General features: G+C 37.9%; 1 protein-coding gene across 1 annotated transcript; it reads right to left on the reverse strand.

Annotated features, from left to right (window-relative positions):
- Positions 1-323: 323 nt before the first annotated feature.
- On the reverse strand, positions 324-1,479 carry LOC132974990 (perforin-1-like). Its single transcript, XM_061039337.1, has 2 exons — positions 1,263-1,479; positions 324-932 (listed from the first exon to the last, which is right to left on the reverse strand). Exons 1-2 carry the CDS (start codon positions 1,422-1,424, stop codon positions 675-677), a joined length of 420 nt encoding a protein of 139 aa, XP_060895320.1. The 5' UTR covers positions 1,425-1,479; the 3' UTR covers positions 324-674.
- Between the last annotated feature and the right edge of the window lie 24,350 nt (positions 1,480-25,829).

Genomic DNA, 25,829 nt, shown 5'->3' on the forward strand with positions numbered 1-25,829 from the left:
AAACATTTATTTTGACAGAAAAGGTTGCCGACCCCCGGTATATGTGTTCACATGAAATGGCCAAATAACAACCATCTTCTGATTCAGGACCCAGCCTGCTTTAGATCTCTTTGACTTTCAACAGTACTGAAACCAGCAGTGTAAAACAGGTAAATGCCTCAAATATCTAGTGCAATATGTCTGTTCTATGTCAGTGGAGTGTAGAGATGACAGCTTTTGGGCACAGAGCCATAAATATGTTATTTTCTTATCCCCCTTTTTATATGGAAAGCATTAAATCCTTCTTGTAAATGCTCCAAAAAAACACAACTTCAAAACAAATATTTGCTTCATTAGACTTTTATTCATCACTTTCTCATTTAGAACAGGATTTTTGTCAGAGCAAACTTATCATGGTGGAGAAAACTGAGCAGCGATAGTTTTTATAAAGCCAACAGAGCAGTTGCATGAAAGCTATTTTGTACACAGCAGTGATTACACACATGCTGTATTTCTGGAGCAGCAAAGATAAAGTTTGAAAGAAAATCAAAGAAACCAAAATATGTTTCAGGAAAAGTCATCTGAAATTCCAAAAATTATTTTGCTCTACCTCCAAACATTTCATAGAGAAAGTGTCCTTTTTCTTCACCTCTAATTTTCTTCTAACTTTAAGAAATCACTTTACACAATTACACTCAGTAACATCTGTAATAGAGCTTGACGTATCCTGAGTCCGTTGCCCTGCACTTTACTTTCTGCCAATAACCTCCTCCTGACTCCAATCTCTCTATGCAGGTTCCCAAGTGGTGATTATATCCACCTCCATCAGCCCTCCGGATGTCGATTCTCATGATATCGCTTGTGGTATCGTAAAAGCGGAACTTCTGGTACCAAACTGGGTTTGAATCGGAATAAATAATTCTGGTCTGCCTGGTTTCTTCGCCGATTGTCACCTGCGTTATAAAAAAATGAAAAAAGTAAATTATAATCAAATATTTCCACCCACAAAAAAGTTAGAGATAACTTTTACTCATACAATACAGTTAAATAAAAACTGACAAAAATGGATAATTCAATAATTAATACTTTCTCAGATTCCTACTTTTTCTGCCTTTTTTTTTTTTAATAGTTGAAGTACACACAGATCTACATGAATGGATTTCTAAACTAAATCAAAATCTTTATAATTAGACAATTACTTCCTGATTTAGAATGATGTTACATTTTTAAATCGGTCACAAAATTGCAAAGAAAACGACTGAGAAAGGTAGCCAAAAACTCACCTTAACGTAGGGATCTGGGTGTGAAAATCCGTCACCTGTAAGATGGCGGCCTTTAATCACCCACACTTTTACCGTTTTACCGACACATGAACCAGCCTCGGCCTTGAACGGTAACAACACCAGCAGAGATGCAAACACGGCAAGCTTCATCTTCAGTGTCATCTTTTCCCTAACACAGGGAAAGACAAAGGGAAAGATTGCTTGAAATGCCAAAGATACTTGGATTTTTTATACAGAGCTACTGAGAGAGAGAGAGGGAGGGGTTTTACACAGGTGGACTAACACTCCTGTCTGTCCACGTGTGCACCTGCTTGTATTTGTATAGCTCCACATGCATATGTCATCACTCATTTGATTATAGTTTACTAAAAAGGGGCCAAGGATTCTCATTGGAATCGATTGGTAGTACTATGTTGATGAAAAGCTGCATCAAGGTAAAAGGCAGCCACATTATACATTTTTAACATTCCTGCCATTTGGCAGAGCCATATTGTATTGCTCAAATTAATGCTTTAAAAGCCTTTCCTCTAATAAAAAAAGACCTCTCATGGGGGTACACAAACTGGCAGGGGAACATTGTGGTTTGCATAATGCTGTCTAAACTGATTTAACATTAAAAAAACAAAAGTACAGTTTCTTAGATGGCCTTTAGTCTCACAGATTTGATGGAAGGCTGAGTATTTGCAGATACTATAAGAAGTGATGTCGATTAGCTGAATTAACCATGTGGGGACTGGGGAAATGTTGCAGATAAAACTGACAAAATGCCTTTCCACTTGCAAAGCTTCTAAAAATGTGATTTGAGAAGTAATAAACTGTATATTTTTTGAAGATTTTTACCATGATTTGAGATATGAGAGTGAGTATTACTTTGTATGGGTTTTAGTTTGGCTTCATTTGAAAAGTGGATTCATTTTGTATTCAAGTAATTGGATTTTTGTGTTCTCGTGGAGAGGATGAGCCACTCTGTAACAAAGACTTGTTGCCCTGCAGACGTAGTAAGCGTTCTGATCCTGCTATTTTGTTTTGTGATGCGTGTTTGGAGAACAAGGATGACGATGTTCTTCTATGTGCAAAGCTGTAATTGCTGTTTGTTTAACCTGTATTTAAATTCACAGCAAACTAACCTGTAACAACAAACATGTTTTTTTCCCCCAAAGGCTTTTATTTACACACACATATATTTATATTATTTATGTCAAAGCAATGTCGTACTCATACACACCTAGAAGTTAATATTGTCAAGGCACAGTGGCAGCTGAATAACCATTCTTTCCTTTCTAAAACCTAAATTGCATGAAGAGATATTTCGAAGAGCAACAACATCAAAATGAAAAATTAGATGGATATTAAACTATGGACTCAATACTGTCAAGATGGGAGCAAAGGTTAGAAGGAATGAAGAGGGAAAAGGAAAGCCAGATTGACATTCTGTCTGCTGTGTTTCAGCAAGTGAGGAGTGGTATCAATGGTCTTGCTTGGTTAACCATGGTGAAGGCTGAACCCCTCTCTCTCTCTCTCTCTCTCTCGCTCACTATTTCAGTCTGTCCATCTAAAATCAGTTTTCACTATCTTTACTTATTAGTACATGCATACATTAATCATATTTTTTCCTCATTTCCTCCTAGTCTATTTTGTCTCTTTATATTGTATGATATACAATGTGTGGGCGGCAGTAGCTCAGTCTGTAGGGACTTGGGTTGGGAATCGGAGGGTCGCCGGGTCAGGTCCCGGCACGGACCAAGTCCGGAAATTGGTCTGGTAGCTGGAGAGGTGCCAGACCACTTCCTGAGCACTGCCAAGGTGCCCTTGAGCAAGGCAACTAACCCCCCCCCCCACCCCCACCAGCTCAGGAGCGCCCAGCAGCCCCCTCACTCTGACATCTCTCCATTAGTGCATGTCCATAGGATCCTGTTTGTGCAAGTGTGTGTATTTCGGCCTATGTTTGTGTAGCATGTTAACTAGACAAAGTGTAAAAACAAATTTCCCCTCGCGGGATCAATAAAGTATAAATTATTATTATTTATTTATTTATTGTCAAAAAGAATTCAGAATACATTGAAAAAGACACTTACACAGACAATAACCACCAAATAAAGTTTTTTGAAACGTTAAAAAAAGTCAGAAGTACCTTGTTTGGAGATCATTTGTGGCTGCCTCGGGGCTGAGGGGAGCATCCTGTCACAAGTTCCTGTTGCTCTGTAAATGTTTGAACATCTTCAGTTTGCTAACTTGTTTAGATTATTGTGTCTATTGTGAGCTTTTTTTGTTTATTTAGGATAACATTTGTTTTTTGGTTTTCCTGTAGTCAGCGAGACAGAAGCAAAAGGTCAGAGGAACTGAGGAGAAGTTCATCGAGTTCTCTGATAGGTCTACAAGAACTCGATGAACTTATCAATCAATCCTAATCGATCAATCTTTATTTGTACAGCATCAACTCATAACAAGTGTAATCTCGAGACACTTAACAAAAAGCAGGAAAAAGACCTTACTCTTTGTTTTCTAATATTACAAAAGAGCAGGTAAAAAGACCATACTCATTGTTATGTTACAAAAGAGCAGGTTATCACAAAACCTCTTTCACGTCTTTACTGTGGTCACCACTCAAACGTCAGTCTGAGTGAATTTACATTTTAGCTTATCGCTTGTAACGGTTATAAATAACTATACTTACGTCACATGTTATATTAAGGAGTTGTGTTTTTTTAAAATAACATCAAGATAAAATACAAAAAAATAGAACAGGTGCAATATATTCATCACTTTATGCCCTTATCACAGTTGTAAGAAATCCATAGATCACATAACACAGCTCACCTTAAAAACGTTGTGGGGCTGTCCAGATGAACCATGTGTTGCAGAGAAAGTCTTCCTGAAGTATCACTTGAAATGCATTTATTCAGCGAGTGAACATTTAGTATTTATGTCCCTTAAGTTGGCCTTTGTACTCCTCATGACAGTTCATAACCACACCCGAAATAACAAAGATGTTCTCATGCCAATCTTACCAGATATCAAACCTTTAATTTCATCTCCGGGGATCAATAAAGAATGATCTTATTATTATTTTATCATTTCAAAACCATTCTCTTAATCAGCAGCTGATAGGATTAGGGGTCAGCAGCGGATACAAAGTACAGAATGTATAAAGATGTGATATGATTGCCAGTCAGTCATAGCCAGTGGCAGCCGTGGCTAATAAATGCTGGTTTACGGATCTTTGCATTGGTTGGTGTACTCACCAATTTGGAAACCCATATTTTAGGTAACATCAGAGGCACAGGTTTGTTACAACTCAAACCGGATGACGTGTAAATGTCTTTACATTTTAAATAGTTACTCTTGGAGAAAAAGACATAACGATAGGGTATTAAAATAAAAGTAACTAGGGCAGAGCGTAAGTAAGCTAGAAGAAAAAGCATATTACTCTAGAGATTGGGAACAGTACGTGTAATAGAAAAGTGTATAAAGTGACTGGGAGCAAAAAGAGAGACAGTGAAGTGTCCCCTCAACAGCCGTCTAACCTCTGACCTTTGTAACGAGCCGCTGAGTGTCTAAACGTCATTCTGCTAACGAGTTATGGACCCGTTGACACTAAATGGCAGTCAATGGACAGATAGATGGCCCACTGGGAATGGATGAAGTCAATGGGCAGTGAGAGAGTGAGGTCCATATTGCTTTAATGGGAGCAATACAATATACTAAATGGTATTTAGCAGACACTTTTATCCAAAATGACTTGAAGTACCTCATTGAGTGCTTTTATTTTTAGAAAGGATGGTCTGTTGAAAACCAGGTTCCCAAAGACTTAAAGCACCTGAAACTTATTGTACTTAACAATATTCAGTGGTCAGAAACTTTGACCAATTGCTGAGTTCAGACTACAAGCAGCTATAAGCATGATTTGAGCCTGATCTAGCAGACGTAGAGATTTGGGACCCGTCTGCCCCGTAAATTGATGTGAACAAAAGTCAAGGCCACATCTGGGATACCTCTCGGCCTCCCGACAGAAAGTGTAACACGTTTGGTCTTTCTTTCTGCCTTCTACGATGTGTTCCGTTACAGCTCAGGGCGCTCTGCTCGTACAGTAGTTATGAGCGTAAATGAACAATTTGGCAAAGGGAAGGCCGAATGATGAAGCCGATGCTACGAGATGGAACTATGAGAAAGAGGAAACATTTTCATTTTAAATTTAATTTATTTCAAAATGTTTAAAGTCTTCTTTGTGGGTGTCATCTAGCCCGGCCCCACTTGCTTCCAATATCTTGATGGCCGTAATGAATAGTCGGGTACCACCGTGTACTCTGTCGGTCAAGTAATGGCAAAAACAAATGGGTCTGTGATCGCTCAAACTCACACAGTGACCATGGTAACAAATTTAAAAAAATGTGTAGTCTGTCATCGACATAAGTTAAAGCCTGAGGGTGACTAAGAGCCAATGAATCACCCATGAGTACAGTTTCTATTAAGCTAAGGAATACAGTGATACCTGTTGTAGTTTTTGACTAGAATGCATACAATGAATGTTATCAGGTATATTGATTTGTATGAATGAAGACATCTTTTAGGTTACTTCTTAAATAATGATCCATATTATGACATCTTCATTAAAAAGTGCTACTCTTGAATTTGTATTAACCACCACAATATTTATTACATTGCCAATTTATGTTATTTTAAGGAACATCAAAATTAGCATCTTTGCATTGACTGTTTACGTTATTGGGCTGAACAAACCCTCAGCTTAGCTGTGTTTTGGTGGTGATAGATTTCTTCTTTGCAATAGTAAAATTGCACGACTCAGGCTACCAAGTATGTGCATTAACTTAACTGTAATTTATAACGAGATACATATTAAACCTTCAGTCATAAATAACAGATTTTTCATCAAAGCAGAGCTCTCTGCTGACAGGAATCATCATAAGAGAGGAACTTTGTTGCTTGCTGGTGTTTTAAATGTTCATCAGTGGTTTGATGCTGTCTACAGTGTGCACTTTTGTTTTGTCCTCCTCAAAACTAAATTTCCCATAGGACAACAAATGGCTTTGTACATTACATGATTTTATGTTCGAAATTCTACCTATAACCAGGGATCAGGCTGACCTCATTTCTTTTCTACAGCCCAAACTAAATATGAGTCCAGTGGGAGAAGGAGCTCAGGCCCATGGGAATATAAAAGTGATGGAATGGAGGGGAGTAATCAGTGGTAAAGTGGTAGCACTGCTGCTTTTGCTGTGTCATAAAACTGCAGTCACACTGCTGGTCAGTAAAATGATGGTACAAGTAGGAAAAGGGAGACAGGCTACATATTTTGTGTCAGTCTAAGGGAAAGAGGAGACTGAAGGAATGTGTAGCCCATATGCTGAGAAAGGTCATATGATCTCTGTGGCTGTGGAGTCAGTGAAAACCTAGCTGAGGTTAAAATGGCCAAGACTGACGTTGGCCATCTCTCAAAATTGAAATCTATGCAGTTTAAAAGAATGTTTTTTTTTCTGTGATCTCAGCTAAATTCGATAAGCATGAGAAGAAAGTATTCTTCTTTAAGTGTAGGCACCAAAGTCTGAATTTGTCCAACGAGTATGTTGGAAAGAAGCGGAATGGTTACAGAAGGTTACATGTGTTGATGATAGTTCAATTTCACTATCCAAGATATTTTTAACATACGGTTTGTTGTGTTTCAGCAAGTGAGGATACTTTTGTTGTATATTTGGGAAATACAGTATATTTTTTGTTTTTGCCATTTTGGATTGATGCAAAAGCTGTTGACGTTTGTTAGCGTAAACATGCTAGCAGGCTAATCCTTTTAACACATCAACACACGAGAGACTTTAAGGGCTATCAATGCACGGTTCAAGAGACACAGATATCTGACTAAGAGTTAAACACTGAGTAATTCTGAACACTAAATTCTTTTTTCTTAAGAAAGGCTTTTGCCAGTAGAACACTTACAGCTCAAAGCACTCCATAGTGCAGGGGTCCTTTCATCACATTTTCAAAATACAAATTTTGATTAATATTTGCTTCTTACAACTTAACGTAACAAAACTGTTCCCTCCAACATACCTAGATTAGATTTATTTGGTTATAGTCCAGAGAAATAAACAGCACTGGTTCCTTGAAGGAGCAGTTACTTAACTTTTGTACCAAAAACTGGCAAAAGTCTTATTAAGTTCACTGACAAGACAACAATTTTACATTTTAAATCTGTTTTTTAAACATTTAAAGCCTTAAATTCCTCTTTACAATTACTGATCACGCTTTCATTTTTTCCACCACTCTGTCCACAAGCCGGTCCCCCAACTTTAGGTCCTTCGCTTCCTCTTTTACACAAATTCATCTACCTTACTAAACTGTCATTGTAAAGACGATGGCTTCAATCCACAAAAAGCCATGCCTTATGCCGGGTGTACAATGTTCTATATCAGACTGGTTGAAACACGTTTTTTTGAGTAGCATGACTGATCTTGAAGTCAGGCCGAAATCGCAATGGCATGTTTGATTTTTAGGTTGTACGACCTCTCTCTTTTGGACGTGTTAAGTCTCCATTTGCAGACGTTTTCCCTTTGTGCACTTCAGTCAATTTAAGTATCCTCTTGTATCCACAGTAAAAGACAGGTCGTAGATGTTGTAAAAATAGCAATTTTTTAGTTTGATCATATTTGTGTCTCTTTCAAATCCCACAAAGCCGAACAGCTGATCAGTGTGCTGCAGGTAAAGAAGAAATATGTGGTGCTAAAACAAAGTGGTTTGGTGACGGCAAAGTAAAGTGCTAAAACTTCTTGAAATAACCCCTGCAGATGAGACGACAGGGTCTAAGACGCTGACTAGACTCTTCTCCTCTGTTGCCCCCCCGGTGGTGGAATGAACTTCCAAACTCCATTCGATCTGCAGAGTCCCTCTGCACCTTTAATCAATCAATCAAACTTTATTTATATAGCACCTTTCAGACAAATTAAATTGCAGTTCAAAGTGCTTTACAAGAGTGCAGAAAAGTTATTGACGAAAAAGTAGTTTATAAAATCATTGATAAAATAATTGTATCATTATCATCATTGATTTATCATTGATAAAATCATCATCATCACTTTTAAGAAAAAGCTAAAGACACAGCTCTTTCATGAATACCTACTAACTTAATGATGATGGTCTCCATATTATTGATGATGATGATGGTTGTGACGATTGTTTTTGTTTGATAACGATGACTTATAAGATGGTTTCTATACTGATTAGAGCTCTCAAGAACTGCCGTCAATGTTGTGCTTTGCCTATGTGCAATGCCTGTCAGCACCTGTGTGTCCAATCGGACTCAAAGCTGATCCTTGCTTGTGTTGTACTTACTCTCTGATGTGCGTCGCTTTGGATAAAAGCGTCTGCTAAGTGAATTGTAGAATTTAAATAAAGCGTACACTTTCATAGTTGTTTATTTCTCAAGTTAAATTACTTGAAAAAATGGCCTTGATAAAAATCTGCAGCTGTAGACTCTGGCCGGTTTCTCAGTAAAGTGACCCAGCTGACTGGCCTCAGCTGTGGCTTATACACTTACAGTACTATTGAAAAGTACCTCACACAACCCCACTTAAAAAAACAACAACTATCCTTTTAAATGATGAAGTTGGTGTTATTCTCTGTTTGTCCCTTTTCTTTTTACAAATCCCTTGAAAAGACCAAACTTACATTGTCTAATTTTGTCTCCTAATAGTTTCCAACTTCCATGAGCTGCCTTCGGCTCTCAGGAGCAAACCCATTCTGTTCCACTGAAAGATGTAAATCTTTAAAAAAGAAAGAATGTCATTTCAAAAAGCATTTCTCAAAAATGATGTTAAAATTGTGACACATTCAAATTGCCTAAATTAATTAAAAATGTCAACTAATTTGTGAAAATCTTGCACTGCCTCCTATCGATCAAGCCTCCACTTCTCTGTAACACTACACTTTCCTCGTATCGACTTGTTTCCTCCTTCCACTTCCGCATCACCTCAACAGCCTCCCCCTGCTGTGTCATCACCTCTTCTGTTGCCTCCTGTTCTCCTCCATTTCCGTCCTCGTTCCTCTCCTTCTCCTCTCCAACCTCTCTGTCCTCCCCCACTCATCCCTCCCAGCTGTCTGCCAACTTCTTACCCTCGCTCTGATTTTCAGCTGGCTCCAGAGCCAAGGGCGGATCTAGAGGAATCAAAGATGTCAGGACGTGGCAGATCTTTTCAATGCCACAATACACAGAGGACATTGTGTGGCCATGCCAAAATCAATCTGACTTCCATTCATCACCTAACCCTGTCTGTAAGGGGCTTTGGAGATGCCTTGCATGTCTAAGTTATGTGTCTGAAGGTCTCCATGTTTGTCTTAAACCATTAACATATCTTTCTGCACATGTGACAAAGTGTCCTCTGGTGTGCTACATCAACCTGAATCTAAACACATTTTTAATTGTCTAAGGATTTCCACCAAAACTCCTGGGGCCACATTTATCAACAGTGCATAGAAAGTGTTCTAAATTCTGTCTTACAAATGAAATTTAGAAAGTTTCTAAGTACAAAAAAATCTGTATTCATCAAACATGCGGACAGCGATCGTACGCACATCGGTAGGTAATCAGTGTTGATAAATCCCACATGTTCTTAACCAGCAGACTTGTGGATGTTTGGGGACATTTGCATTCAAAAACGCCTCCACTAAACCATTTATGGTAACAACACACCTCTTTAAAAACCACGTGAACATATTTACCTCGGCGGAATAATGCGAGAGCAAAGAAAAGAAGCTTTACAACAGAAATGGAAGTGGATGAGGTTGAATTAAAAAACGGTAATAAATAAATAGATAAATAAATAAAATAAGGTTAGTAACTCTCACGCTAAGTGATCCAATTAAATGATTAGTGTTTTCACTTAGTCGAAGTTACTAACAAAAGAACAAATGCTGCATGAGAGAAGGTGACAGGTCAGACAAGAAAAGACTTAAGATGAAGTTTGAGATTAAGCTCAATGCAAAAAATAAAACGCATCGCGGCACAAAAGCGAGAAGTATTTGCAGCTGGAGCATAACAGGATAATCCACAATTTCACCCAAGAACGGTGCATTTACAGCGTCATCGGGGGCACAGCTCTCTCTGGGGAAAAAAATCAAACAGTGACGCTCTCACAAGAGGACAAGCTGGACCGAACGGATCAGTGCGCTCTTTTGAAAAGCCCTTACTGCGGAGCACACTGTTCGCCAAATCTTCTAATAAGGCAAAACGAGCCATAATGTAACATTTCAAACGCCGATCACGTCGGTCTTTTTAAGGTTTTGGAACAAATTAAGGTAACACGTCTGTTTCAAACTAGACAAAATCAATTATTTGAGGTTTTTAATTAAAGAAAACTCGGAACATGCATCTACGTTGAGATTGATTCTGGCGTGCTGTGACACTCGTAGTGCTTTTTATTTGTAGTTTCAATGTTCTACCGCTAGATTCTGTGCGTAAGCATGCTCAGAGCTGTGCTTATATTTACACACATTTTAATGAGCCCCCTGATCTTCACATGAAACTTGACATGGCCTTAGTCAAAAACATGTAGATCATTGAGGTGACTGTAACTTTGCTTAAGTTATACCATCAACTAGCACCATAGCTGGCCAGTACTGAAGATTTGTTTAAAAAGTTGTTTTTATGATTTTTTACTCTTTTTTTTCTTCTTCTTTTCTGTTTTCTTTTTATAAGCTCATGCAAAGGGGTACATTGTGCCAATTTGGCTTCACAGCATGAAGCGTCACTGAGTGCTATTTGAGCGTGTTTGGAAGAGCCAGTATGCAAACATTTTTGGCAAAATTGGCTCATTTCTAGGCAAATGAAAGTCCTTGCAAAAAAAACATCTCATTCACAAACAATGGCATGGCCCTAACAACCACGGACAGTTTAAGTGGGGGATTAAACTACCACCTGCTGAGAGTTGGTGGAAACTGCACCACAGTATCTACAAGAGATATCCTGCTTATATCCTCCAGTGTTCATGACAACAATTCCATCTCTGTACGACTCCAGACAAATTATTTGTAGACAAAGACGGAAAATGGGTTGTTTGAGATGCTTGAAGGGGCAAATGTTTACATGTATGAAGCATCTGTTTTTTTATGTTGATGTAAGCCTCTCTGTGTTGACTCTCAGTACTCCCAAAGCAAACAAACTGTTTTCCACAGAATTACTGGTGCATTGGTATTTCCTCCTAGGGGAGATTAAGGGCCACGAGGAGGTGGTAACACAATAACTTAAAAAGAGTGTACCTTGAGAAACTTTGATGGTTGATTATGTTGCAGGACTGTTTTTTTTTTACAGGACTTATATCTCTTTCCTTTTTTTTCTTTGGAGAGCAACTTGTTACAGCCTTGAATCTAAGTTGACTGAAACTGGCATCGAAGGGAAAGCTTCAGTCTTTTTAGAGACAGCTTTCAATCCTTTGGGCCTAATAATATTTCATATTATAAATAGATTTCCAGGAGAGATTTTCTCTACCAATCAAACCATGTCAAAATTGAACCTTGATCTGAAACCTATGTCTGTAACCTTAACTAAAAGCATTACAAAAGTCCTGCCAAAGCAAAGTGAATCCAAAGGTAATCAGTTTATCAGGTTTATAAATGCAGTTATCAGCAGACGTTCATGAAGGAAACTCAGCCTAACATTACATTTAACACACAATACATGAGTAGTTTCACCTTCAATGAGGATAAAAGAGTGAACTTTGGTTTAAAAATGTCAAGTCTTTATAGGTGGTTTATATATCCTTGTGTTTTCAAAAGCCTTTCAGCTATAATCAAGAAGGTCAGAGGACAAACTTACAGCTATAATTTCTACCATGCCAAAGAGCTAAAGAAACAAGTGTAATCCTTGAGGGGAAAAAATCTTACTGGGGGCATATTGTATAGGTAAACTTTAAAACCAAAGTGAAGTATAATGAAAAGACTGAAGCAAGCAAAAGAAGGTAATGGGATTTTGGAGACCCACTGTTAACTATTTTAAAAGGGAAAATATGTACTGATTGTGGATATGGAAGCTGATATAATGAATGAAAACAGATCTTTCTTTACAAGCACTGTGCACAGCCCAATATTGGGAAAAAATATTAGCTTTTAAATGTTAGGTGCCTTAAAAAACAGAGAGATGCCTTTAACAGAGAGATAAGCTATACTGTATGAAAAAATAAAGTCGAAGGTCCTCATAAATACAAAGAAGTTGCCTGAGAGGTTGACTACATTTATATGAGAATAATAACTTTATTTGATATCAGAAAGGATGAAGATTGAATGGCTGAGACAGACAGAATATGGAATGTGTATGGATAGTACGATGGGGTAGTGCTAAACCTCTTAAGACGTGTGATAAGAACGCCTTGGGATCCCACAAAGATGGGAGGAGGCATCAAGTGAATTATTCTAATGCTATCTTTCTCCCTCCTTCTCCTCATCTCAGCCCCCCCCCCCCCCCCCCCCCCGTTTGTAGATGCATTCCCCTTAAGGTTGACAAAAGGGAGCCTGTGTAAAGTTATCGCTGCATTAAAAAAGTTATCGTAAATGCAGCAGCAGCAGGTGTCTCTGAGGCTCAAGTTAAGTCTGAAAGCTGTCATCTCCCACTCCTATTCCTATCCCTCACCCTTCCAGCCTTTCAATCATGATCTCATTGCCCCTTTTAAATATCTCTTGGAGTTTATCCGATAACAGCATGTGCTTCCTAGAATATAAAAAAAAAAAAAGTCCCCTTCTTTTTCATCTTGTCCTGACATTACAGGTTCAAACCTTACTCCAAGGCAAAAAAAAATAACACATACATGTGACTCTAAGGTTTGTAACATGTCGATTTTTCTGGACTGGTATGAGGTATAACATACTGTTCAACTGAAAACATTTACAATCCACTTCAGCAAAGCAATCACTTGTTTTAACTTCAGTTAAGATGAAAAATAAACCACTTGAATGTACCTCATGACGTGCATGTGCACAAACAATAGCTGCTCTGTTTATGTTTAACGAGCTTGGCAATATGAAAATGTTTCATGAGGAAAGGAAATCAAGTTCATGCACTTGTTAGACCTTTAAAGAAGCACAATGCCCCCAAGGCAAACAACCTCTGCATGCAAGAAAACACTACCTGACACCTTTGAGTAGTTTGGTGAAAAAGTCGCATCTCAAAGATGAAAAAAGGTCTGTCACTTTGTTGCTTACAAAGGCATCAGGGTCAGGATTCCAGGTATGGCACTATAGGGCCTTGATCTTAAGTCCATGACCACTATACCTGCCAATTCTCACAATTGCATAATAATGTGGGAATGCTTATTCAGTATTCCCACATATTGTTGTCCTGTTCTTTAATATTAAGTACATATACTTCTTTCGCTTTTTGTTTTATTTGTCCTTCCACTACTTCAGCATACTTTCAGACCCAGGCATCATTCATCCATCATTCTGTTCAGCATCTTCAGCTCATGCTAAATGGTCATTTGACATTTATTATTAACTCAAATAACTCTTAAACATTTCTCACAAAGCCAAACATTTTAAGTCAGCGTCTGCTGCTGCCTGCTTACTGTGACAGCAATATTTAAAGTTTGATTAAAAAGTTCAGATAGCTGCTGATAACAATACTTGGTGAAGATACCATTATTTGGATTTCACCTAAAACACATCAGTTACAATAACAGCCTGATAGCATCATAGAGAAATCAACATTCACACAGATTTGTCATGAAGTGCTGTGTCATATAATGGTATTCTGCTAGTTGGCTTTTCAAGAAAAAGTAGCTTTAAAAAGTTTTTATTTTTTTTACCAAAGTTCTTCTTTAGCCACACAATGATTTCAAAGCTTTTCAGCATTTCCTGGCTGACAATCATACCTACAGCTTTTAATTTCAAGCACTGTCTTGCAATGCATTTCAGCAGTTACACACATTTTCTGCAAGGAAATACATGTTTTGTTTTGTCAGATGCTGTCCTCCAGCTTATTGTTTTGAAGTGATATAGAAGTGGTGTGGAAGTGGAAAATCTTAATAGACAGAAAGGCCGGTCTTATGATGGACAGTGTGATCAGGGCCCTGCAGCTCCAGTCTTTTGGCTGCTCTGACACACTCTGCCACTGTGCTTCAGTGAAGTTGGCAAACCACTTGCGAAACAGACGCTGATAACTTTACAGCCTTCTCTACTCTATGCCATCCACTGTGATTGACTCAACAGCTGACAGCTCTGTCAGCACCCCGGCAGGAGAGACACTCCCTGGTGCGCTGGGATTTCAAAACTGAATATGAGCACAAAGAATACTTTTACTTTGCCTGTGCGGAAATCACATCACAGAAATAGAAATATATTAATACCAAAGCCTTGCAGAGAGGTGGGCAGATGCACTGAGGAGGAGATAAAGCTGGAAAAAAGGGAACGAAACTTCAACTGCATTGATGGTAATCTGCCACACCGCAGAGAGCGTTGTTTGTTTAACCAAAGTAGGAAAAAAGATCTGTCCCTTCACAGCCCCATTGTACCGTAATGAATGTAAAAAGAAGCATGATTGAAAATATTCTTACTGACCTGGAAATACATGACAACTATTACAGTTGTAAAAACGTTACAAACAAAAAAAAAATAGAAGAAAAAAAAAAGCATTACATAATCATTATATTTGTCTAATTACCAACACATAGTGCTCAAAATCATTCTTCAGTAGTTTTAGTGATGTCATAAAGCTCTGGAGTGCATTCAGTAACATTTCTCCATTTGAGTTACTGACTGTAAACAATATCATTATTGTAACAAATCAGTCTGCAAAGGTACACATGGAAAAACAATGTCATTTAAATACGGGTAGTTGCCATCTTTCCATTGCTCCCTTCTCTGCACGATACCTCTTTTATGAGTCTGTTTTTGTGCGTGTTGTCTTGGAACCTCAGTAACACCATCCTTCATTTCCTCAAAATGTCTCACTCACCTACACGTATTGGAAGGAAATGATTGCCTTATCATTGTCCAAAAGTTTGACACAAACATCGATTAGTTTTTGTCTAAAACTGAATTATTTGTCTAATGGATACATCAACAAAAGAGTCTTTTTGCTGAACACAGATTCTTATCATCTGATGTAATCACTTTTTTTGCACGTCACTCTTGTCTTCCTGCTTTAAATTGTTTTGGTAACACTTTTCTTTCCAACAGTATGTAAAGTTAGAAAAGAACTAGTCTAGTCTAAGGTAACCTGTATTCTCTACAAGTAAAGAGAGGACTAAAGACAAAGCATTCAAAGCCACCCACCTCTACATTCAGGTGCAGTAAGAAGAGAAATAGTGTGTTGCATAAGGAGACTTCACTTTGTATTTTTTGTTTGTAGTTTGGATGGGAGATTACACAGAACAGATTTAAGGTTTGAAATGGTTTGTAAGCAGGAGGCAGATAATGACACAACCAGCATGAAAATGAACAGATGCATATCAAGCTCTTTCATTATACTCTTTCATGGGTCACTCTCATAATTACACCCTAGTCTCTTCTGAAATAATGCTATAATTAGACACAAACTAATTGCTGTATGAAGGTAAATTAAAGTGTGTTGAATAGTTTCAGCAAAACGTGTAACAATAGACATTATGTTACCGCATTGTATTTCTATAATAGTTTTTTTTTTCGTTCATTCATCAGTCAACAACGTTTCTTGCCTTTGAAAATGTTCCCACAATCAAAAATTGAAGTTCAGGTTCAGTGTGTCACACAAATAAGCACATATGACGACACAAATCTCCTAACAGTCACAGAAATGTTCGCAATCCGAAAGGCGACAAAACCTGATTTTAAAATACTCGACTTGTGTTATTGTTTTTATGCTGTGGTAAAATATATTTCATGTTGAATCTTCATCGATCTAACTTGTTTGCATAATCACACAATCCTCTCTCAACTTGGAAATCCAAACATGTCGCACCCTATACTTTCAATGTGTAACACTATCTTAGCTTTTTTTTAATGGGGAAAAGTTGTACTAGAAGTAATCATGTGCTCAATCCAAAAGACGATTACAAACTGTTAAGTTAGTGACTCACAACAAAGTTGCCATTATATTTCGATGCTGTGCCTCTGCATCTCCGTGGTGATGGATGAAACAGGGCATTGATCAGTTCATCAATAAGGTGATGATGTTGCCACACAGACGAACCTTGGTAACCCAAAAGTCCCCAAAACTGCTGATGGAGGAATGAGTGTGCATGTTGGGGCGACAAACACACACATGCACATGTACACAAACAAATACACACCACGCAGAAACCGACAAACACACTTACATACTGTATAAATACTTGACTGTACTAGAAGTAATCATCAACCCTATTTAATTGCTTAATTGTTCTTATTTATGTAAAATGTATTATGTACACATTGTACATAACAGTTCAATGCTAATGTACAGTTTGTACTTGTGCAACTTGAGCTATTGTATAACTTGTAACATTGCCAAACAATGATTCAATGTTTACTACCTAACTTGTTATTTGTTCCCTTCAGGGCTTATTTGTAATTTAGCAAATATTTGCAGAAGTGGAATATGGAAAAACAGTTATTTTCCATTGTGTTGTTTTTTTCAAGTGAACATGCGCTAAAACTTTAAACATCTCACAAAATCATGATCTTTATTTGATTTTTCTTGGAATTTGAGGACAGAAGAGAACACTAATGGTCACAATCCTCTCTCTCTTTCAGAAAAAATACTACATTACAGCTTCTTTTTGAAGTCTGCCCAAGAGGTAAGGTCAAAGGGTTTGGAAAAGATATTATGATGTACTCCTTGAAAGTGTGGATTAAAACTTATATAAAATACCAGCTTAATTTTACAGAGTTAACTTTGCAGATTGATTCAGATCAAAACACTGTCACCTCTCCACAGAACAAGTATACTGCCATCACATTTAAATGGAAATGTATCTCAATCTTTAATAGCTTTATAGCTTTTCCTTATTCAGTCATTCCCTATCATCTGTTGCTACTTCAAATTCCATCAGGAGTCTTCAAAGAGTCCACCATGTGTTCTTTCTCAACAACCATTCATTTAACGCCAGCAGAAGGAGCTCACTGACAACTTTATTTGGCTACAACTTTGTCTTGTATTTAATCTGGATGGTATTCTGGGGTTTAAAGGAGCTGCCAGGCATCTAGATATAGTCCTGCACTATACCTTTAGTAACAAAATGACTTAAGGTTTCTGTACTCTCCTGAAACATTATGTTCACTTCTTAGTGCTGCTTGGTAGCCAAGACTGGAATACTGTTCTATATATATGAAAACGTTCACAGAGCTGTGAATAAATGAACGGGATGGAAAGGAAAAGGTATGTTTTATCATCCTCCATTGATAGATAGAGTCAATATAATTTTACTTCTGTGCCTTATAGACTTCGATAAGTACTTTAGTCACTAAAACTCAGATTACAAAGATGCATATTTAAGGAGTCTGGGTGTATTTTTTTTTTTTTTAGAAGTGGACCCTGTGCTTTATCTTTTAGTTCTTCAGACTTTTCAGATGTGACTTCAAGGAATAGTTTGTAATATTGAGGAGGAAATCAAATATAAGATCCATAAGAATATATTAAACAAAGAATAACCGTTAGGAACAAGAGTCATTGTGTTTCATATACTCAGTATGAGCTCTTGGTATCTAAAGAAGAAAACAGGTCCTCCTATGAAAGATCAGCCTTGTTGCTACAGTAGCCCATAAGGGACAGACCAAACTGGCACTATCACGCCTTTTGTGTTTTCCCTACAGGTTTGAAAAGTGTTGGTGTTGTTTTTGGTTATCAGTTGTCGGATTGTACTGAATCCTCAACACAAAAATGGTAATTATGTTCAGAAATATACTATAAATTATCTGTATGCAAAAATCCATACTTTAAACACAGGTTCAGGTTGATTACTGAAAAGTGACACTTGTCCTCTTCATATTGCTTCACGCTACTTTCTTTTGCTGAAAGAACATCTACCATGTACATTGTTGATTGAACCTGATAAACGTTTTTAAAAAAGTGCTGTAATTGTGTCTCCTGCTGGATATGTGAGACTTAACCAGCATGCTGGAGGTTTTAACATTCTGGTGTGTCCTAGTGGCTCTGGTGTAATGGGATCACTGAGGTCCAGACCCTGGAGGACCCTGTAGGCACGGCCCGTCTGCTTAACCAAACAACCCTGAATACATCCTGTCTGCTGGTTAAATATGACATACAGGCGGGCTGACTTATCTACATGTAAGCACCTTTAAACAACACACAAAAGCACACACTGACACACACTAGTTAAATATCATCAAGTCACTTGTGAGCATATCTGCATTCATACGCATACACACAAACATAAAGGCATTCTTACTAAGGCACACCACTGACCTCCATATGGAACTGTTATAACCACGCCTTCATTAAATAACACGAGAAATGTTATAATAATGTTCCATTCACTGAGGAAAGCAATTTTACATTCTGGTTAAAAAGGATGTCATTTTTATTTTTTGTAATTACTTTTATGCTTTCATATATAGTGCTGTTGAATCTATTGAGTTTGTATTGTGTTTGTTTATTTCTGTGTTCTGTAAAGCACATTGAGTTTAAATTTGTATGAAATGTCCTATACAAATAAGATTGAATTGAATTCATATACTGCTAAAAACTATCCTTAAACATTGTCTTAAATGTGCTGAATGTCTTTTCAATGATACGGTGCACATTAAACTGTTCAACTGGCTGCATTAGTACTGGATATAAAAGACTGAAGTGGTTTAAATGCTGAAACTGGTTTTACTTGTAGTTTTGTCAAACAACATCTTAGCTGAATCTTTAGCTTTTTCTGACCTCCAGTGGTAAAAAGTTTGTACCTTTCTGCTGTCACTTCAACGTATACTCAGGGTGTGGTCACTGCGACATCAGCATCAGTAGCTGTCAGGTGAAACAGACATCTCATACTTTTGGAGAACAGTTCAAGCAATAAAATCCTCTTTCTGCTTGGTGTTAAGTTTCTGTTTAAAAGTTAATGTGTACAGTAAGTCTTACCATAGTTTAATCCTGAGATGAGCCAACATGCACTGAAGCTGTATTCTACTTGTCTGTTTCTTTCGAAGCACGGTGCTGTCAACAGTTTATGGTGTATTTCTTAACAGCACTTCATGCCATGTTTTATTCAGTTTGTTATTTTATTTAATTTGATGTTTATTTATCGTTTATTGTTTTGTTGTGTTTCCAAACAATTGTTTAGTTGCGTTTCTCCTGTGGACAGGTGTCGCAAATGAGCATTTTACTAAAAACACTAAGAGCAGTGCATCTGGAAGTTCTGCATGGTTAAATGTTACAGCACCAGTGTTACTGCATGTCCATGTCTAATAAACAAAATAAAATAAAAATAAAAAGCAAATGCCAAAACTGAAAATATGACTGTTACAATCATGGCTACCATTGGGATTTTGCAACTCACTGCTGTTAGGGAAATATAGCATGAGAGCAAAAGTAGCAAGAATGGCTTTGTGAATACTTCAGAGAGAAAATAAGAAAAATAGTTGCATTACTTCACCAGCATTGCTGCACTGTATAACCAGCAATCACAATGTAAATAGGTTATTTGTTTCCCCCTTGTCTACATGGGCACGCACCTTTTCTTTCATGTTTTTTGACTCCACTATAATGACATTTACCTCTTTTTTCCCCATCTTACATTCCTCCTCTCTCTCTCTCGTTCCAATAAAATAATACATGCATTCGAGCAGGACTAACTTATCTTGTTGCAGATTCAGCGCCCAGGGTCAATTTCCCTCCAAATGAGAGCATTATCTGCGACAAGCTGTCCCCCGATGTAAGCCAGTGCCCCTGCCGGCTTCATTTGTTTCAAGCGGGCAAACAGAAGGCTAAAAACTCAGGCTGTGTTTTGTTGTCGCTGCCTGATTACTCTGTCAGGCTTTGTGTTTGCACGTTGTTTGGTCTGAGGCGTGATAAGGAACGACCAACAGACTTGAACAAGATGCCTGAATTCAAGACTGGGAGAACATTTGGGATAAGAAAGTAGGAGATGTGAAGGGGGCAAATGGAGAACAGGGTTAAACTGGGGGAGGAGGGGCAGAGTACAGCGATGAAAAGTAGTAAGGCTTTTTCTTTGTTGGTCAATTCAGTGATTTTGTTTGCTTGACTAAATTTATCCTGACTGTATCAAAAGCTTTTTGCTGTCATAAACATGGGGGGCTTGATGGGAAAATATTTCAATTTAGGGAAGGTCAGAATACAATACTCAGGCTAAAGCTATCCCCACTTTTTCCTTTGAATTGGTCGTCAAAATCTGTGTTTTGTTCCACCCTCCCTGCCTCCCTGTAACTGGCAACATCTTTCAAACTTCACATCAATAATCGTGTGCTTAATAATTAATCAATACATCAAACGTTTTAATATGTTATGCACGCTTGTGAGATCAGTACAGTATCCTAAGAATGTAAAAAATACTTCAGGCTTCAAAAGTGAGTCAAAAACAAGCATACTTGTGGACATGGTTAATTATCTTAAGCATGAGTAAGTACCCAACAGAACCCACATCTTCATGGCTCCTGGTGGTCCAGTTAACAACTACACGAGGGTAACCAATGCCAAAATCAAACGAATGAAAGCATAGCATATCCTTCGTATGTACCATACCATATCCAGACTTCTTCTGCTTTCAGATTGTGGAGAGAGAAGAGAGGATGCAGGCACAGATGTAGTGAGTGACTTGTCGTTTGACTTAAGGATTATTGGTCTCAGTCTGAGCTTTAGCCTGCTGGGAGGATGTGAAGAGCGCTTTTCCTCTGTGAACATTATCTATCCCTCTCATCACTCTCCACAGTCTGCCTGTTGATGCCGCTGATAATCCATAAATCCGAAAAAAAAGAAAAAGAAAACCGTCACTCTGAGAAGCTGGATAGTGGCATTTCTTTTCAACTTGAATCCATCAAAAAAAAAGAAATGTGAAAAGGTCAGCGTATAGCAGTAAAACGATACTTTTAGGTTTTAATGCATACTTTTACTTTTACATATTTCAACCAACAAATTTCAGAGTTCCCTGAAGGCTTATTAAAATGTGTATCAGAAGTCTATTTGTTGAAATAATTGCTTCATTAAACCAAACAAGGTGGAAGAATAAGGAAAATTATGAAAGTCTCGGTGGAGGGGGAGGAAGTGGGCGAAAAATAAAAACGTGTGAACGTATTGAAATGGCTGCAAGCTTAGAGTGACAGTCCATTACTCCCCAGGATTAGTTATATTGGTATAAGAATATAGATCTAATCACTTCAGTCAACTACAGTTAATTAGTTCAAACGGGTACCACGGTACACTGACTACAGTAAAGACTGATACAGAGCAAATATTAGCACTGAACAATCACACACACGCACACACAGAGTTCATTCCCTCTAATGCACACATGCAAACCCAAGCTTTGCCACTATCCCAGTCAGAATGTATAGTTTGGACTAATCAAATACAATAATTGATTCAATATACATGTGCAAACTAAAATAGAAGAAAAGAGGGGACAGCAGAGTCAAGAGAGAAGGAGGATTTGAGGCAGAGGAGACAATTACAAAATGTATACAAGTAGGGAAAAATGTCTCAACATGTCTGGATATTTGAGCATTGTGGCTGATTTACAGTCAGTTTAATACTTTGCAACTTATATATATAAAGTGATTCCAAAAGTTTGTGACCTTTGAACTTGAAGAAAGTTCTAACCGTTTTAGTCAACCATTTAGTTAGACCAAAAACACTCTTTCCTGAAGAATTTTACAACAACAAAAAAGCAATCGTGAAAGAAAAAAAAACATACTTTTGAGAGACAGGATTTTTAGTTCTTGGTTCTGACAAGTTTGCTTACATAAAGAGTCTTTTATTAGTCAGACAGTCAGTTTACTCACAATTTCTCATTGTGTGTCAGCCTCTTTGTATAGCATCTATCATAAGTGACTTGTAGAATTGTAGAATCATAACAAACTAAATGGCATGCTAAAGCCCTTGGTTGTTTTGCTTAATCAGCAAAGACCCTTACATCTTGCAACTAGTAAGCCCACAAATCTGTGGCTCAATATTGTGACATGAAGCTATCAAATCTGGCTGTAAATCTAATTTATCCAGTGCTTGTGAAAATTGAGTTGGATTCATTCTTTCTATGAGACAAAAGAAATAGCTATTATTGAGCTTCACAGTGCTCCATTTTAGCTTTCTACATTAAAGAGGAAAGAAGGTGGAGGTGTGTGCAGCCACCATCATCCATTTTCTTACCATTTTTTAACATTACCACTGAAATGCAGCAGAGATAACAAAATGGACTGCCCATGTGCTCATTAGTTTATTACCTTTATCAAACTCTCATGCATAAGAGGACAATGATACGGAAATATGTCCAAAAAAAAAAAAAAGCTTTGCAAAAAGCATTGAAACCAAATGTTAAAGGAAAGAAAAGAAAAAACAAGAAAAGATAAAAAATGTAGGAATTCAAATGTCAGAGAAAAGCAAAGTTGTCGTATTTGTAGCTTGTTCCCAAATGATTGAACAGGACAAGACTGACAAGAACAAAGGATGAAAGCAGATGGCAGGAAAAACTTGAAAAGACTAGAACACGAGGGGTGAGAGAAAGGGCAGGTGTGCAGGAATTTTTGATGTAAGGAGAGAAAGGAGTAAGAGAAATGAAGAAGGCATAGAATAATAAATGAATGAGATTAAACAAGTTTAAATGGATTTAAATAAAAGAGAAAAGATAATATACAGTGCTGGACAAGCAGGAGTATGAAAGGAAAATGATAATAAATATAGACAGAGAGAAAATACAAAGTATAGAATTTGGGAGTGAAAGGACAAAATTATGTTTGGAGAGAGAGATAGCTTGAAGGAAAAATAGGGAAGAGGAGAGGAAGGATGGAGGGAAAAGTAATAAAAAGATGAGGCAGCAGAAAATGGCAGGCAGGTGGGAGGGGGACTGGATGGATCGGGTGTAAAACAGGTGAAGAAGCAGAAAAGAGGAGAAAAGGGATTGAAGGGAAATGGAGTGAAGGGTGCTGGTGGAAGAAATTAAACTGAAAAAGAAAATGACACGGACCAAAGAAAAGATTAACCTTTTCAAAACAAATTACAGAAAGACAGCAAAACAGAAGAAGACGAGTGAGAGACACGTAGATAAAGACCGGATGAGTTTGTGATAAAAGGAAAAATAAAGGAGCATTTCAAATACAAGAGGAAAAAAGAGCAAGGATTACAGCAGAAGAGGAGGTGAGAGTTACATAAGGGTGAGACGGAGAGAGAGATAGAGAGAGGGAGAGAGAGCGAGAGAGAGAAAGGGAGAGCGAGAGAGAGAGAGAGAGATAAAGGGTAAGGTATATTGCAGGACTAAGTGGCCCGAGCGCAGCCTGCCAAATATAAAATCAATAGACACTATCTCAGTCCTACCCCCTACTGCTGAATCCATCAAAAAAATGTAATGATTCCTCAGTAAAAGATGCAGCGAGGCAGCAACAGAGAACCTGAGAGTGTGTGTGTGTGTGTGTGTGCAGATTTAAGTAGAGAGAGTGTGTGTGTATGCACAATTGTTTTGCCTGAGTATCCTGAAACGGAGAGGTGTGTGTGTGTGGCTGTGTGTGTGTGTGTGTGTGTGTGTGTGTGTGTGTGTGTGTGTGTGTGTGTGTGTGTGGGGCTGTTGGCCTCTGTGTAAACATGACAGGTATATCTACCTGTGTATCTGAGTGTGTGTGTGTGTGTGTGTGTGTGTGTGTGTGTGTGTGTCTCAATGTAAGTGTGTATATTTGTGCGTTATACACCAGAGTGTGTGTGTGCCTGTGTGTAAGCTGACAAGCAGTTTATGCCAGAAGTCATTTCCAGGTACATAAGCTAAAACGCTGCAGCCACTTTATGGACTTGCAATTGTGTTGATGTTGTCAAGGTCTCTTATTTCGCTTGACACACACACACACACACACACACACACACACACACACACACACACACACACACACACAACAGGAGCTAACTAAATGATCCACTGTTATGCTGTCATCCACTAACACACTCACAGATACACGTACACACAAACACACACTGCTGACAAGCTGACAACCCTGCTACAAGACTGCTACGCTAAAACATGGCCTCTTAGGTGCTGCACACAATAACTGAGTTAATATGAGGACAACAAAGGGGAAGTAAGGGGGGACCTGCATGAGTGCTAATGCAAGGGGGAAAGTAGTGGTGGAGTGAGGAGGAAATTTAGGAGGGAGAAAGAGTGATAGAAAGGGAGGAGTTTAAATTTGCATAGGGGTGAAATTGGAGTAGCTTTAAAAAATAATTGAGCTTAATCAATTTTAAGTCCTCTATTGAAGGACTAGGAGGAGCTAAATAACCAGCGCAATCTTAGAGGACACACACACTCACATTAACACAATGTCTAAATAGGTGGGCAAACATGCAAGCCCTAAAAAAAAAAAGTCAAAAAGGCATGCACATCCAAGAAGGTTTAAGTGCTGGGTGCTGGACCAAAAAACAACAAAAATAGAAAAAAAGTACTGAGTCTACACACCAGAAGTAGCTCCAATAAATGAATTTGAATGGACTCTCACGTGTAACGTTTCGGGCCTCTCGCCCTTCATCAGACATGAACAAGTCAATGGACACACCTCCACATATATACAACCCTGTGGTCACCTGACTGATCATGTGATACAAAACCAGGAGCAAAATAGAAATTAGGCTATGCAAAAAAAATCATGATAAGAAGTCCACAGGACCTATGCATAGTTATTAGAAAATGCAAAAGTGAAAACAAAAATGATTTTACATTGGTATACATCTCCAGCAGAAAAAACATGCAGTTACAGGAGGATTACCATAATAAACATCGGGAGACATCGACATAATGACATGTAAGCACAAAAACAATAGAGGCGGCTCTATAATATAGAAAAAGTGGGAGAGACCAATGAGAAATTTGAAATGAAACAGAAAAGCACAGCAATGTGCCATACAAGTCTACAATCTACAAACATGCAAGCCCATCACCAGATATACTACTGCACACTAGTCTAAATTTCATTCTTATAAAAGTACATAGAGAAGCATACACACGCTTAAGCTCCACAGAGCCAGACAGTTTCTCTTAAGCAATGTTTTTCAGAGGCAGGAAATCTGGTGCAACAAACTACCCTTCAGTAAATTTTCTGCCACTCCTCATGCAAATCGTTGAGTCTATGACCTCAAAGTTGGGCTTTATATACAATCATCCAAATTTTTTTTTTTTTTACTTGTTAAAATATAGGCCATAATTCCATGACTATTCTTCCCTATCTAGACTTTAACAGCCACATTTGCTAGAAATTTGAGTTTTCATTGTTTGTCCCATTTACCCTTTCTTTCATGTGTTAACTGTCACGGCTGTGGGAAAACAAGGAGGTGGACCCAAGTGCAGAATAAACTAATAAAACTATTTATTTAAACAAAAAGGCAAAAGCTAAAACTTTCTATCAAAATGTCCAAACTGAGAAACACTAGGAAACACTGACACTCCAACATACGACAAACAACACTGG

The sequence above is a fragment of the Labrus mixtus genome, chromosome 5, assembly GCF_963584025.1.
Source record: "Labrus mixtus chromosome 5, fLabMix1.1, whole genome shotgun sequence".
NCBI classification, from domain to species: domain Eukaryota; kingdom Metazoa; phylum Chordata; class Actinopteri; order Labriformes; family Labridae; genus Labrus; species Labrus mixtus.